Source organism: Falco biarmicus, chromosome Z (assembly GCF_023638135.1).
Source record: "Falco biarmicus isolate bFalBia1 chromosome Z, bFalBia1.pri, whole genome shotgun sequence".
Taxonomy (NCBI): domain Eukaryota; kingdom Metazoa; phylum Chordata; class Aves; order Falconiformes; family Falconidae; genus Falco; species Falco biarmicus.
Genome location: NC_079311.1, coordinates 57,729,989 through 57,743,601, shown reverse-complemented (window position 1 = coordinate 57,743,601; position 13,613 = coordinate 57,729,989). Strand labels below are relative to the sequence as shown.

Here is a 13,613-nt window from a genome sequence, read left to right as displayed (position 1 = left end):
TCACGCTCATCCACAGCCTCATAAAACAAAACAAAAAAAACAAATGACAAAATCCTCCTTAACTGCAGGAAGAATCCTTACGTTTATCAACAGCTGTGAAGGTATGTAGTTGCTTTTCCCAAAATTTGTCATTACATCTGCCTCTAATTTCCCATTATTTTGACACTGCTTGGCTAGTGCAGTGATCTGGCATTCTCCTTGTATCCTGTTCTCATGCCCTGGTACTAACAGGTACTCTGCTTGACAATATTTTAAGTCAGTGCAGTATCAGTTCTAAGTTACTAAACCTACTAGATATCATCAGTATGGCAAACAATCAAGACATTAAAAAAAAATTACTTTTAGAAGTAGTAACATCATTTGTCCCATAGGCAGTTATTTTGCTTGCTGTTTAGCTAAATCTGCAAACATTCAAACCAACTAAACTTTAGTCAAATACATGTACGTTAGGACTTCATGGCCCAGTAAATCCCTTCCAGTTCTAAAGGATCTACTTCTTCCCAACAACCAACAGCCAGTGTCTCAAACACTAAGAAACTTAGTTTTTAGATATTTAGGCTGTTCGTATCAAGTACTAACTTTGCTAGAGAAGCTTGCCCTCAATAAAGAGAGTAAAGCATACTGATCAGACACACAAGCTCCTCTTCTGTGTAACACACAGGAGATGAAATGTAAACAGGACCGTCAAGGTAAGTGAAAATAATATAGAACACTCTATATGGCCCCAAGAAATGAAAAACTACATATCCAAAGATTGTTGTCAAAGCTGCTAAGCCGAAGAGCTCCTCCAGGAACAGCCAAGTAGCAAGATAGCACATTTCAAAGATTTTTTTCTTGTTGTCCAAGCTTCAGCAACATAATCACCAAATCAGTCAGTTGAACATTACTAGCAGTTGGATCAATGGACCAACTAACCATGGATCAAACAAGAAGCAGCAGAAGCAGTGAGCAGAAAGAACTGGAAGAGCAGTATTTAACAGAAACTTAATGACAAAACACTTACTTGGTCTAGGAATCAAAGAACAGCTTATAAGCCCTATTTTCTTAACAACTTCTTCACCCACTTCTTTTTTACTCCAAGAAACATCTAGCATCTTAATTTAAAAAACATCTGAAACCTTAAGCATTCATAACTGTTAACGAAGGGTTTTGGCTAATCTATACTCCCCACTTTGTTATATTTGAGTTCTAAGGACCCAAACGTGCCAAAATAGTGTCGTAATGGAAGAGCATGACAGAATCAACACACTGAAGATTTTACGAAAAATTATCAGCTGAGAGTACTTTAAATTTGAAACCATTATTCACCACCCAAGTAGGATTCTACAATACAACAGCCATCACAATTTTTTTGTGGAAATAGTCTCAAAGGCCATATACATCTATAATTTAAAAATTAAATATATGACATGGCCATTCAAGTTATATTAGAACATTTTCCCAAACTGCTGTATAATACAATGGTAAAAACACACCACCTCTCTAACCTTTACAGGCCAATATATGAGGACCTTGAATGCCCACATAGGTATCTCAGAACAGCAGGGAGTTACCACTACCATTTAAAAAGAATTTCAAACATTGAATGAAAAAAAAAGTTCTGTTAATTAATTTCTACTCATCTTCAAGACAGATAGCATGAACCATAATGCCCATCCCACATGTACACTTTTATTTTTCAATAAACAAACCAGATAGTATTATTTGAAGCAGAGCGTTAAAATACAATTTTACATCAAAGCTACGCTACAAACACTGTTGCTGTAAACCCTTTTCTTTTTAAATACTAAAGAGCACTAGTTTAAGTTGGGGGCACTATCAGAACACTTTCTACCTAGTCGGGCACTTCTGTTTTGAATTTTTCAAAGGAAGCAATAGCATCTTAAAAGTCTGAAACACATCTGCAGGAACAAGATGATTGAGATGAAAACTCCCTACATCACTCACATAAAAACAGATGCCTTCCTAAGCTTGACCGCATCTGCTATGAAAGTGGAACAAATATGTCTTCAAGCTAAACTGTAAAGATAATGTAAATATCTCTATACGGACACATAAATATGTATTCTTACCTACTTAAATAAATTCCATTGCTTTGTGTGAAGGTCTTCACACAAGTGCCTTAAGTAAAAAGGGATCAAGATTATAAACTCATATGCTTCATAGAATATCATGACTTCCAGATATTTTAAAGTGCTTATATGGCTAGCTCAAGGAGCAGGAGACAGCAGATGAGGCTTTCTTTTTCAAGACCTATGCTTCTGTTTGATTTATTTTACTCAGTCTTTGTTCTTAAAGCCTTGCTATTTCATCACTTCGACAATCAAGAGACACTTAGGGGGTAAAAAACCCAACAATCCACAACACAACACCAAATGCCCTGCAACGCAGCACAAGAAGCCACATACAGAGATTACCCGCTTCCCGTGGATTTTAACGAGTGTAACGAGCAGTATTTTCGGCTCGGGCTTCTAGGCAAGCAGAAGCATCCTCACAACGTAACAAAATGCGCAGTGACAGAGCCAGCAGGCCAGCGAGGGCGTGCAGGCAGCAGCTCCGCCAGGGGCACACCCCCACATCAGATACGGCTTTCGCCTCGAATCCCAGAGCCGGATTACCCCAGAAGGCCGCTGCTCGCCCCCGCTGTGCCGCAGAGGCGACGGGTACCCCGCGCCGCGCCGCCCGCTCAGCCCGGCCCTCCCCGGGCCACCCCCGGCCCCTCGGCGGGACCCGCCAGGGCCGCGCTCCCGCCCGCCGCGGCGGGGGGTTGGGCGCTGACGGCGGCCCAGCGCGGGGCAACCCGGGAAAGCGGCGGACGCCAGCGGAGCCGCGCCAGAGCCCGGGCTTTAAAAAGAAAAAACCAAAACAACAACAACAACAAAAAGCCCACCAAACAACCCGGCCCTTGGCTCCAGGCTCGCAACAGGTGCCCGGGCCCCGCCGCAGGGAAGGCGGCCCCGCGGCCCACAGGCCGCCTCGGCCGTTCAAACGCCGCGCCACGGCTGCCTGCTCCGGCTGCGGCTCGTCCCACTGCGCTGTGGCGCTTCCCGGGCAGGCCCGGCCGCCGCCTGCCGCAGCGCCGACACAACGCCGCGCAGGCCGCGCTCCCCCCGCCCGCCGCCCCCGGCCTACCCAGCGCCCGCCCGAGCCGCTGCGGCCTCGCTCCGCCCGTCCCGTCCCGCCCGCGCGGCGCAGGCCTCGGCCAAGGATACTTGTTGCACAGCCCTCTGCGTGGTGGTGTCCGGGGACTGGGACTCCTTGAGTAGCTGCAGAATCTGCTGGAGCCCCTGCTCGTCCGGCTTCCACTCATACTCCATCTTGGTTCCCTGGAAAACACCAGACAACAGGCGGCCGCGGTTAGCGGCGCGGCAGGGCCCAGGCCGGGAGCGGCGGTGGGGCGGGAAGGAAGGCAGGCCGCAGGGAGGGAAGGGGCACCGCGGCGCCCGGCCCGCCCCGGCTCTCGGCCGCGCAGCGCGCACCCAGCCAAGCGCCCCACAGCCGCCCGGCCCCGCCGCTGCACGGACAACACCCACCTACTCCCGTCACCACCCGCCGCGTTGCGCGCCGAGCAGCCTGAGTCACGGCGAATTTGTAGTCCTCCTGGGTCCTAGCGCCGGGCACGTCTCCGCCCGCCCGGACCGCCTCGGGCCCGCCGGCGCCGTCGTCAGCCTGTCCCTGCTGCGTCCCACACCGTCAGGAGCCTGGTGGCGACAAAACGCGGGCCCCTCAATCCCGGCCGGCGGGAAACCCGCAGCCCCCCGCCCGAGCACAGGGACACCGCCCGCGGCCGCGAAAGACGCGGGGCGAAGCGCGGCCCCGGCCCGGCCCCCTGGGGCAGCTGCGGGCGTGCACCGCTGCGCCGGGCCCGAGCGGGGGCGCAGCGAGCGGCGGGGCAGCCGCGGTGCGGAGCCGGCGCAGGCGGCAGGGCCGCGGTAGCTGCGTGGCCGCCTGCCGTAGCTCTGCGTGACTGGGTTCGGTGCGGAGCCTGTCTGCGCAGCTCCCCATTACCCGCGTAAAGAGGGAAAGGCCAACCACACAAGAAGGCACGGTGGGGGGAACTCAAAGGAAACTGCATTGCATAGCTAGTGTTTCTTATCTTTAGCCTCAAAATAGATCAGGGGAGATCTCAGGTCATAATCAGAAATTTAGATATATATATATATATATTTATATATACATAAAATACATACGCCTTACATACCTATATATGACAATTTTAATGTTATTTTATTGATACGCTAATGGACAAAATATGAAGACACGCCACTTCAAATTGGTCTAAAATATGAAAAAAAATAATTCCTTGGCTTTTTATGGTCTTAACTTCTAGTCTCTGTGTAAGCATCTTGCTTGACTGTATGAAAATGAGTTTCATGCTCTGTTGCTTCTGCTGCAGTATAGGACTCCGTATGTGTGCTGCACATCACAGGTGTTGAGGACAGGGAACATTGGTGACTCCTAACGGTGTGCCTCACCTTCCTAACGCTGACAGCCAGCTGTCCAGCCACAGGTGCCTTTAAGAAGTGTCCTGAGCCAACTTTCCTTCTATTACTATGAACCACTGTTCCTTGAAGAATACAAAATTAGTACCACAGTCTCCAACAAAACAGCTAAAGGCACCTCCCAGGCAACAAGACAGGCAGTGTACTTAGAGTATCTACGTATCTGGATAATGAGGACAGTGAAAGGGGTTACTTGATGGGTCAGGAAAGCATGCATGCTGGAATAAGCAGCAAAAACCTGCTAAACAGCAGAGAAGTATGCAGCACAGCACACAAGAGAACAAAACCAATGGAGAGAACAAAACCAACTTATAAAAAAAAAAGAAATGTTTCTTAAGCTCTTCTCTTTAACCAATTGCCACAGTTATCACAGGGTTGTTTAGGAGACAGACTACTAAAGCAGCACACCTCCTGAGAGCTTGTCACACTAAAATGTCTGCAAGATGGAGTCACCAAAGATAGGTGTGTGAAGGCATGCCACCAGTTACTAGGAAAGAATGGGCACAATGAAAAAAGACATTTTTGTGACCAGGGTGAATCTCCACTAGTCTCCCTCTAGTACAAGAAAGAGTCAAAACAAAGGATGTGGACCCAGGCCACTAAAACTGATGTTCATGGCTCATACCATACGCGTAGGAGGGCTCCCCATACTGAAGCTTGCACAGCTGGAGCAGATGAAAGCTGAGGTCCAAAAAATCAAGGACATGCCAATTTGTACCTCATTTCCCTAAATGCTGCCTTACCAGGAAGGCTGTAGAAACTTGATTATCTTTGAGACTTTGGGCCCACTGTCAAGTTTGTTTGAAATTTATTAGAGCTTCAGAAGTTACTATTCAGAAATTATACAGAAGAATTACATTTGTCTGATTTTATCAGAAACCAAGTGCACTAGACAAAAAATAACATTAAATATGGGTAACAAGGGAAAAGACCACAAAGGAAGGTTGAGAGACAGAACAAGAAAGAGCAGGAAGAGAAGCAGGCCACGGATCCATAACTAAGAAAAACATAGCTTTCCTTTCCATGATTGTGACCAGAATCAAATCCTGGTAAGATCTTTCTGCAGTGCAAAGGAGACAAAAAGACGTACAAATCAGAGTATGGATGGGAGTTGCTACAATTAATGGGGACATTTAAATGCCTATAGATGATCATCCCCCAAGATAGGTTCCTCCTTAGGTTTCATACAGGATCCTTTGCCACTCGGAACTACTCAGTATATATAGAAATCAAAGTAGATCCCTTATCTTGCTGGATGCCTTCTCTTCTTGATCATTACCTGTAAGCTATTCTTATGCATCTACAAACCTATAAATTCTGTAAGGAAGCAGGACAGAGGAAAATAATTTAACTGAGTCAAGAAGAAATTGTTTTCTACTACCTTCTTCCCTCAAGCAAAAATCTTCTCATGTAGAAATCAGAATCAATGTTAAACAAAGTACCAGGCAGAGGCAGGAAAGCTACCATTCAAAACATAAGATAGCCTGGTTCAACCTCACTCAATCAGCAGAATGCACCAGAAATAAATTTGAAACACTTCACCTACATATGTTAAGATGACAGAAGTTCACTGAAGACAGGAGCCTTGTGCAAATGCTGAGGCTAATCTTTGGTTTCTATGTTATCCAAGTTGCAGGTGTCAAGCACTAGCAGAATCCATGGGTATCACAATGTGCAATTTAAAAAAATAAATAATCAAAAATCCCCCCCAAACACTAATCTTTAATTAATTTCTCCACACACCTTGCCATGTTCTACTCAAGTATCCACAAAAAGTAAATTTCTTATATTTGGGTTTGTTGCCAATACACTCTTCCCTTTCTCTCACAGAATGTTCCATTAGATCAGGCTGAAATGACACATACATGGCATCTGTCATGCAAGGAGACAAAAGGAATGGCAACAATATGTAGCGCTGCTAACTTATTCCAAGTCCACTAGCTAGAACAGTAGCTCTGAATGCACGAGGCACGCTTCAATTCTTACATCTTCCTAGGGTGATGAACCCAATCTTTCTTCCGGAAAGTGTCATTACTATCACATTAGAGTGTACTTGGTGCTAGGTGTTTTAATCTCTTTCTATTATGTTATAAAAAGTATTACAGGAACTTGGATTAAGAACCGTTTTCTAATCAGCAACCTGTATAATAATAGACAGTTAACAGACAAATGTACAAATAGAGGAGATTCATAACAGAATACCCTCCCCACCCCTCCAGCAGCTTCAGTGCACTAAAAAGAGAAATGGGAGATGGATGGATGCAAATCCCTCCCAACAAGCAGACAGAAGAGAGATGTGCACTACTAGGAAGATGTCACATCCCTCAAATGCCATAGCCTCCAAGCTGTATCGTTAGGAAGTACCACTTCTTGCTGCTACGGTTTTGAAACACATTTCAAATAATGACTCTCTAATCAAAATTAATTCTCAAATATGCCCTAATTTCAGAATGATTAGATACTTTCAGCCACTTTACCACTTAGAAATTTTTTTCCAGTCTTTAGTTGTACTACACTGGTAATATTAGATATTTTTTCTTTTAGAAAGACTTATAATAAGCTATCTTCTTGTCACAAAATTCAGGCACTGCTACCTGTAAAATAGGTATTTAATAATGGAATCGATTATTCAATCCATTGCTAAAATCTAGGCTTCCAATTCTCTGTGCAGGCTACTTACAGTGTCTCTCTGTACCTCTGTGTATAGCAGGTGTGTATGCACAAAGGAAATATCTGATATTCCACAATACCTTTCTGTGTAAACCCTCTTATTTTAGGCTAATGTGAATTAAACTGAGCAGAGAAAAAGCTCGCATAATACAGAATAAAAGTGTCTATGTGAAGGAGCTCATGGAGAATAGCTACTGCTGCATTATTTTGCAATGCCAACTACCTTGAGACATGTCCTAAGCTTTCACTTAAACACCTCACATCTAGCATATCAGAGAACCCATTAGAAAATATTTAGTGCAGTCTTCCTGAGTTCAGCCATAAGATTAATATTTATTACACAATGATTTATTTGAATAGTCTTTAGAAGAAGACAGTTTGACCCTGTGAAGCACCAGAGAGGTTACTGAGGAGACGGATAGAAAGACAGTCTGAAAGGATTTTCTATCCATGACTGAAATACCTAGGAAATTAATTTTCTACTCTTCCAGAGCTGTTTGGGTACTAAGGTAGGACAGTTTTAAACTGAAGTCTGAGGAAACTTTTGAAGAATTTTTTTAAGATGGGATCTCAACATTGTAGAGACTCGTTGGACATGAGTCAGAACAGGCTGTAAGCTTACTACTTGGCGGCTAATGCAACAGTTTCACTGTTGCAAGTACAATTCTGTTGAACGCAGGACTTCATGGTGAAATTTGCACAAATGGTATTAAAGTTCCCATATGCAGGAGTGGAATCTTCTTCCAGTAATTAAGGACACAAAAAACATTTTTTAGGAGTTCTTCAATGTCAGAGGATGACAAAAGGTTGACTAACACAATACCAGCAGGAAATCCACCCAACAGAAGGCAAGGCAAATCCAACAGTAAGCTTTGGACTAAAGTAAAATGTTTTGTGTAATGTACCAAACCAAGAATTTGCTTCATTGGTAGGGTTAAGGTTACCTTAAAAAAGAACTTTTTTTCTTCTGTCTATGGATAGAGTTTCTTCTATCTGTAAGGCACAATTTAATAGCAACATTCAAAGTAGCAAACGTATGGGCTTTCAGATAACACAATTTCAGATTTGGGTAGTTAATTGACCTTCACTTCCTACTGTCATTCATTCCCTGCAGCTGGTATGTCTAGCAGTAGTGTAAGAAGCTGAAGAAACTAGCTTCCTACTCTCCCGAGACAATTACAGCTATAATTGGTTTTGTCTCATGTTGTGTATCATACTGAAAGTGGTATATGTGTACAATAGATCCCATAGTACGACACACTGTAACAAAGCTGAACTCAAATTTTCTAGAACACTGGATATTTCAATACTGGAAGCAAGTAAATCTGTAATGTGATTTGCTCTCCATCTGCTTGACGATGGACTTGTTCTGAGAGTACCTGCAGTTATGGCAACATTCCTGCTGAGAAATCTGCTACTCTGTTGCCTGTGAGAAAGGGAGAGCTGTTCTGGCTCATCGTTATGGTATCAACTGTCCACATTTTCATTGTTCCTTTTCCCAAAGGTGAAGAGTAGTATTTCTTTTTGCAGATATCTGTAAAAGCCTGCACTATGGAATCCCACAGAGCGGATGAAATACTATGTATGATAACCTGACAGCCGCTAACTCCACTCTTCTGACAGAAGTATGTTCCTTCTTTATTTAATGAATACCTCTGCTGCTCATGCATCCAAGGAAAGAGTACAGCAATATAGTTTCTATACTGACAAAGGTGCGAAACCACCACACCATTGCAGATAAAATGGATGACAGGCCACAGCACCCACTAACATTCAGTGTTCTCTAGAACAAGACAATGCAAATTTGATTTACAAACATCAACACACAGCACAGGCCTGTGTACAAGTTAGAACTGAAACCCAAGTCTATTGCTGTTGTTGGGTTCAAATAGATACATGACATTGTCAGGCAGTAGAGACAAAAAACTTGTAAAGCTTTCACCAATTTGGAAACCATCAGGAGTCCTTTGAATTCCACTTTGATAGGATGAAACACCATTCTCACAATTCATTAAATGTCCAGCTGACTGAACAAGTGGTAGACATAGTGCAAAACTGCAAAGATACCTGGATTTAAAATGCCTTTGATCAACTAGTAGTCTGCACAAGGATATATTTGGACGCATTGAACTTGCTGTTGCTTCATTTCCACAGCCAGAGATGCCAAGTGAAAGGATCCCGTCTTGCTAATGATTTGCCCCACTATAATCACACATGCTAGCTATTAAAATAGCAGTACATGTTCTTAATGCTGGCAGTCATAAAACAATCTGAAACTGAATGGAGAACTGTTTGAGAAAATCACCACCTCCTGAATTTGTGACAGAAGATAGCAGATCTGTCAGCTGAATTCTAAAATGGTAAAACCGTTCCCCACTCTGCTTTTTTGTGTGGGGTTTGGGTTTTTTTTTTCCCCCTCGCGGACACACACTTCTTTCTCCAAATTCCACAGTAGTTTACTTAGCCCTCCTATATGAAGCATATGAACCTCTGTAATTGCCTAATGTGAGAGGGATTTTTGAAGGCATGGAAAATAAAGATTAAGTATTGACTGGGAGGTGAAAGTGTAATGCTCTGCCCTAGGTAACAGTCATTACTGTAACAGGCCAAGTCTATTCCAAAGGGATAAATGCGTATGCAAAGGCAGCAGTCATTCTTGAGGATATTGAGTCTTACTTAAATCTCTACTGTCAAATCTCATGCCTGTAATTCAGCATGTGCTTTTTGCCAGCTTAAAAGTCTTCCAAGTAAGATTAGTGTCAGGTGCATATGAACCCTATTCAATTCCCTAAGTTTTCTTTCTCTTAGCTGTAGGAGGCAAAACAGCTGGTGTCTGCTGCAGGATTTTGGTTTAACTTAAGTTTCTGTAACTGATGATTCAGGCTGCACCAAGATGGAGACAAAACCAAGTGCTACATAGCTTTTGAACCTGTTTCGCATTAATACATCAGAACTGAGACTTTTGAAAACACCTGAGAAAAGTAGCAGATAAAATTTTAACATTTAAGTTATAGCTGAAAAATCCACATCCATGGAAGAGAATGATGTAAGGCTGTGAAGCTCCCTGAAACTCTAGCATTTACTTTTGTTCAGTTATGTGCTCATCCTTGTCAACTAGAAGAAATTACTAAAACCAAAGCAACAAACACAGCTGAGATTCCTATCTCTACGTCCTGTCTGACAAAGTGGCCTAGCCCCTGTAAACCTTGGAAGGAAAGTAATTGAATGAGACTCCAAGGTGCCTGATCCTCTGACAATGACTCTTGACACACAAGGGGGAGGTCTGATGACATAGGCATATGGTAAACATCTCTCTCTCTCAAAAGCATTCTGAGAGGAAGTGATCTCCTGTTCCAACAATTAAGAAGTACACCACCGCAAATTCAAAGGACAGTACACCTCATCATGGGGTAGTGTCAAATCTGGGAAGTTCTTGGCTCTGAAAAGAGTGCATTGCTTCTTAAAAATTAAGTCATTCACAATTACTGAAGAAGTGTAATTTAAGTAAGTGGTGATCTGTTTTTAAGCTAACTTTGAAAAATCTGCACCATGATGAACCAAAATACATCCGTGGTTCTCTTAACTGTAGTCAATACATACTTTAATAAACCAACCAATTTTAAGGCATAAATCACTTATCTATCCCCTGTAAAACACTCCACCAGCTTAAGTACTTTTTTTGTACAACACCATCTTAACACTCATAAATAATAACTATGCATTAGAAACATCTTTGGTATATTTTACATTAAAATGTAAAAATTAGGAATCTCATTAAATAAGAAACAGAATATGTAAAGGTACTGAGGTCCTTCTGCTAGCAGAAAGAAGTAACAAATACAAGACAAATGGTGTATTTATTTGCAGGTATGTTTTGATGCATAAATGAGATGACTGATCTATTGAGGACAAAAAAGTTACAAATGTAAAGCAAAAAAAGTTTAATTTTATGTATTTGCTTTTAATTACCTTCTGTTGTAAATCATTAAATTAGTTATTTTACACTGTTTAAATCAGACTGTCTTTTCACAGTAAGCACCTGCACCAACTGTAAATAAATGAGCACAAAGGTCTCAAAAAACCTGAGTCTCCTCAGGTCAAAATTCATCAGGCATTATTAGGAATTCAGTATAGGGGTCAAGGCAAAAATGATAATGGGAACACTAAGAACTGATTAGCCAGGATTAGGTTTTATTTTTACTTCATGGCAAAAGATATTGCATCCAGGATGTACAGAATTCAAAATCACACACTCACCTACTTCCTGTTTTTTCCTGAATACTCAATGTGTATTGAAACATCCACATACAGAACACACATTAAGACATACTACTGCCAGTGACACTACCACAGTCAGATCTGTCATTGGTGGCAACATGGGTGCTTTGGTGATACCTGCAATACTGACACCAATACTGTAAGCTAAACCACCATTGCTGGTCATTGTAACAGAAGGCTAGTATATTGTTCCCGGGATGGCTGATGAATTTCCTTACTGCAGTAAGTGGCTTATCTAAGGTCCTTAAGATGCTGTTGTCTCAAGGAAGTGACAGTATTTGGGTTTATATTAGTCCCTGCGTGACTCCAGAAAGCTGGTATCTGTGCTGCATAGGGACTAATGGGAGTCCTATATGAATTGGTAGTGACATGAATGGAAGACTTAAAAAGCTTCAGAGAGAAACCGAATTCAGTCTTTTATCCTGTGAGCCTGACTATAGTTATGTGGCCTTCTCTAATCTCTAATGTCAGATAAATATTCTGAAATTGCATCCTCCTGGAAAAGGGTGAGCAAATAATTACTCATCTGGAAAGGAGCTTCCTCCAAAAGAGAAAAAAGCTGTACATGTGATTAGCAGTGAGGGGAATTAACTGCTCCAACCATACACATAAACAAAAGGAATGATGCTCTAGCCACCTTAATCAAAGAAGCAAAATTCTTAAGGTAAACAAGCAAATAGGACTTATTTGATCTTACTGAGATTGCTAAGGATCACTGCAGACATTCTTTGCCTTTCAAGCCTCAGATGATGAAGAGGGTAAAAAAGAACGAGGGGTAAATGTAGAGGTACAGACACCCCTCCGCAACCCCCAGATTGTTCCTGCATATAAATACACAGAGGAATTTGCAGACACATTATGGTTTTGCCTCCTCTGAACATCAGTATTTTTAGACGGCAAATAAAAATGAGCTGGATTTGTTTATTGTTTAATATAAAAACCAGTACGATACCAGTACCTCAACATTAACTCAGAAGGAATTATGTGAGGCAAACATAAAAGAATACAGAAATATCCTCAGAAATTAAAACAGTATTAAAAACTCCTTTAGAAAATTTCCAGTTTTCATCTCACCAGAACAATAAAACTTGCCAGATAATCTGTAAAGAAAATAGCATAATCTTAGCAGTGAAGACTATTTCAATAAATAGATGAACACTACCTAATACAAATGGATGTTTCAACAAAATAATTTTTCTACTTCTTCAGTTTCAGCATATTCAGTCATATTCTAAATGCTCTTGGACTTGATGTCTGACGATGAGATTTGAAAGAAGTCTTGGACTTTCAATTAAACAAGATATTCACGTTGCTACAGCTTGAAGCCAATAGATATCACAAAAGAAATCCTATAGTTCTTTTACACAGTTCTTCATGACCCTTTCCAGCAACAGGTGTTAAGAGATCACTGAATAATTCCAGTTAGACAGGTGGAATTACACTGTCTGGTTAAAAAAAAGCACAAATACAGGAAGGAATTGAAAATGTATAATGATACAATTCTTACCGTATTCTCTCATTTCTACCCTTTTATTTTGAAAAAGCATTCTCACAACTGTATCTGTTAAACCAGCTTTGAAACAATATTGAACGAGTGTAAAAGAAATTGCAAGCAAGTCCAAGTGCAAGCAATGCACCCATAATAAAGCTTCTGCACTGAAGTGGCTACGTTACTGTTTCTACACAGAACAGATAGAGACTGCTGCATAAATGAATAATCAGGTAACATTCTTTGGGGAGTTAATGCAGCCTTTGCCAAAAATTACAGACATTCGAAGTGATACCAGTCCCCTTAGCAATTACTTTACCTCGTTCTAGTTCAAATGCAGCATTTCATGCCAAAAAGAATAAACATAAAAAAAATTTTAAAATGTATGTATTTTAAAAAAAATTATAAATTAAAAGTACAAAAAAAATAATTTAAAAGTACATTACACATTCAGGTTAGAAAAGCCAGACAGACTTAAGGAATCTGAACCTGTAAAAGTTTAATTTGATGAATCTTAATGATGAATTTTTGAATGATGAGTTTCATTGTCATTCTTGAGTTGTAAGATTTCAATATTTTAGGCATTTAAATACTTTAACATTAGTTTATGAAATAGCTACGTATGTAAAGTAATTCCCTTAAAATGCTACTAATAATGCAACCAATACAAAACA

General features: G+C 41.5%; 2 protein-coding genes across 4 annotated transcripts in view; one reads left to right on the top strand and one right to left on the bottom strand.

Annotated features, from left to right (window-relative positions):
* TNPO1 (transportin 1) overlaps window positions 1-3,813 on the bottom strand; it is a 59,699-nt gene extending 55,886 nt beyond the window's left edge. The window contains exons 1-2 of one of the 3 annotated variants that reach the window (XM_056323658.1): window positions 3,534-3,813; window positions 3,213-3,326 (exon numbers count right to left, since the gene is read on the bottom strand). In XM_056323658.1, the coding sequence (XP_056179633.1) occupies window positions 3,213-3,317 (105 nt within the window). In that variant the 5' untranslated portion in view covers window positions 3,318-3,326; window positions 3,534-3,813. The other 2 variants (XM_056323659.1, XM_056323660.1) reach the window with 2 other exon arrangements.
* ZNF366 (zinc finger protein 366) overlaps window positions 1-13,613 on the top strand; it is a 214,968-nt gene that overhangs the window by 79,477 nt on the left and 121,878 nt on the right. The window lies entirely within an intron of this gene.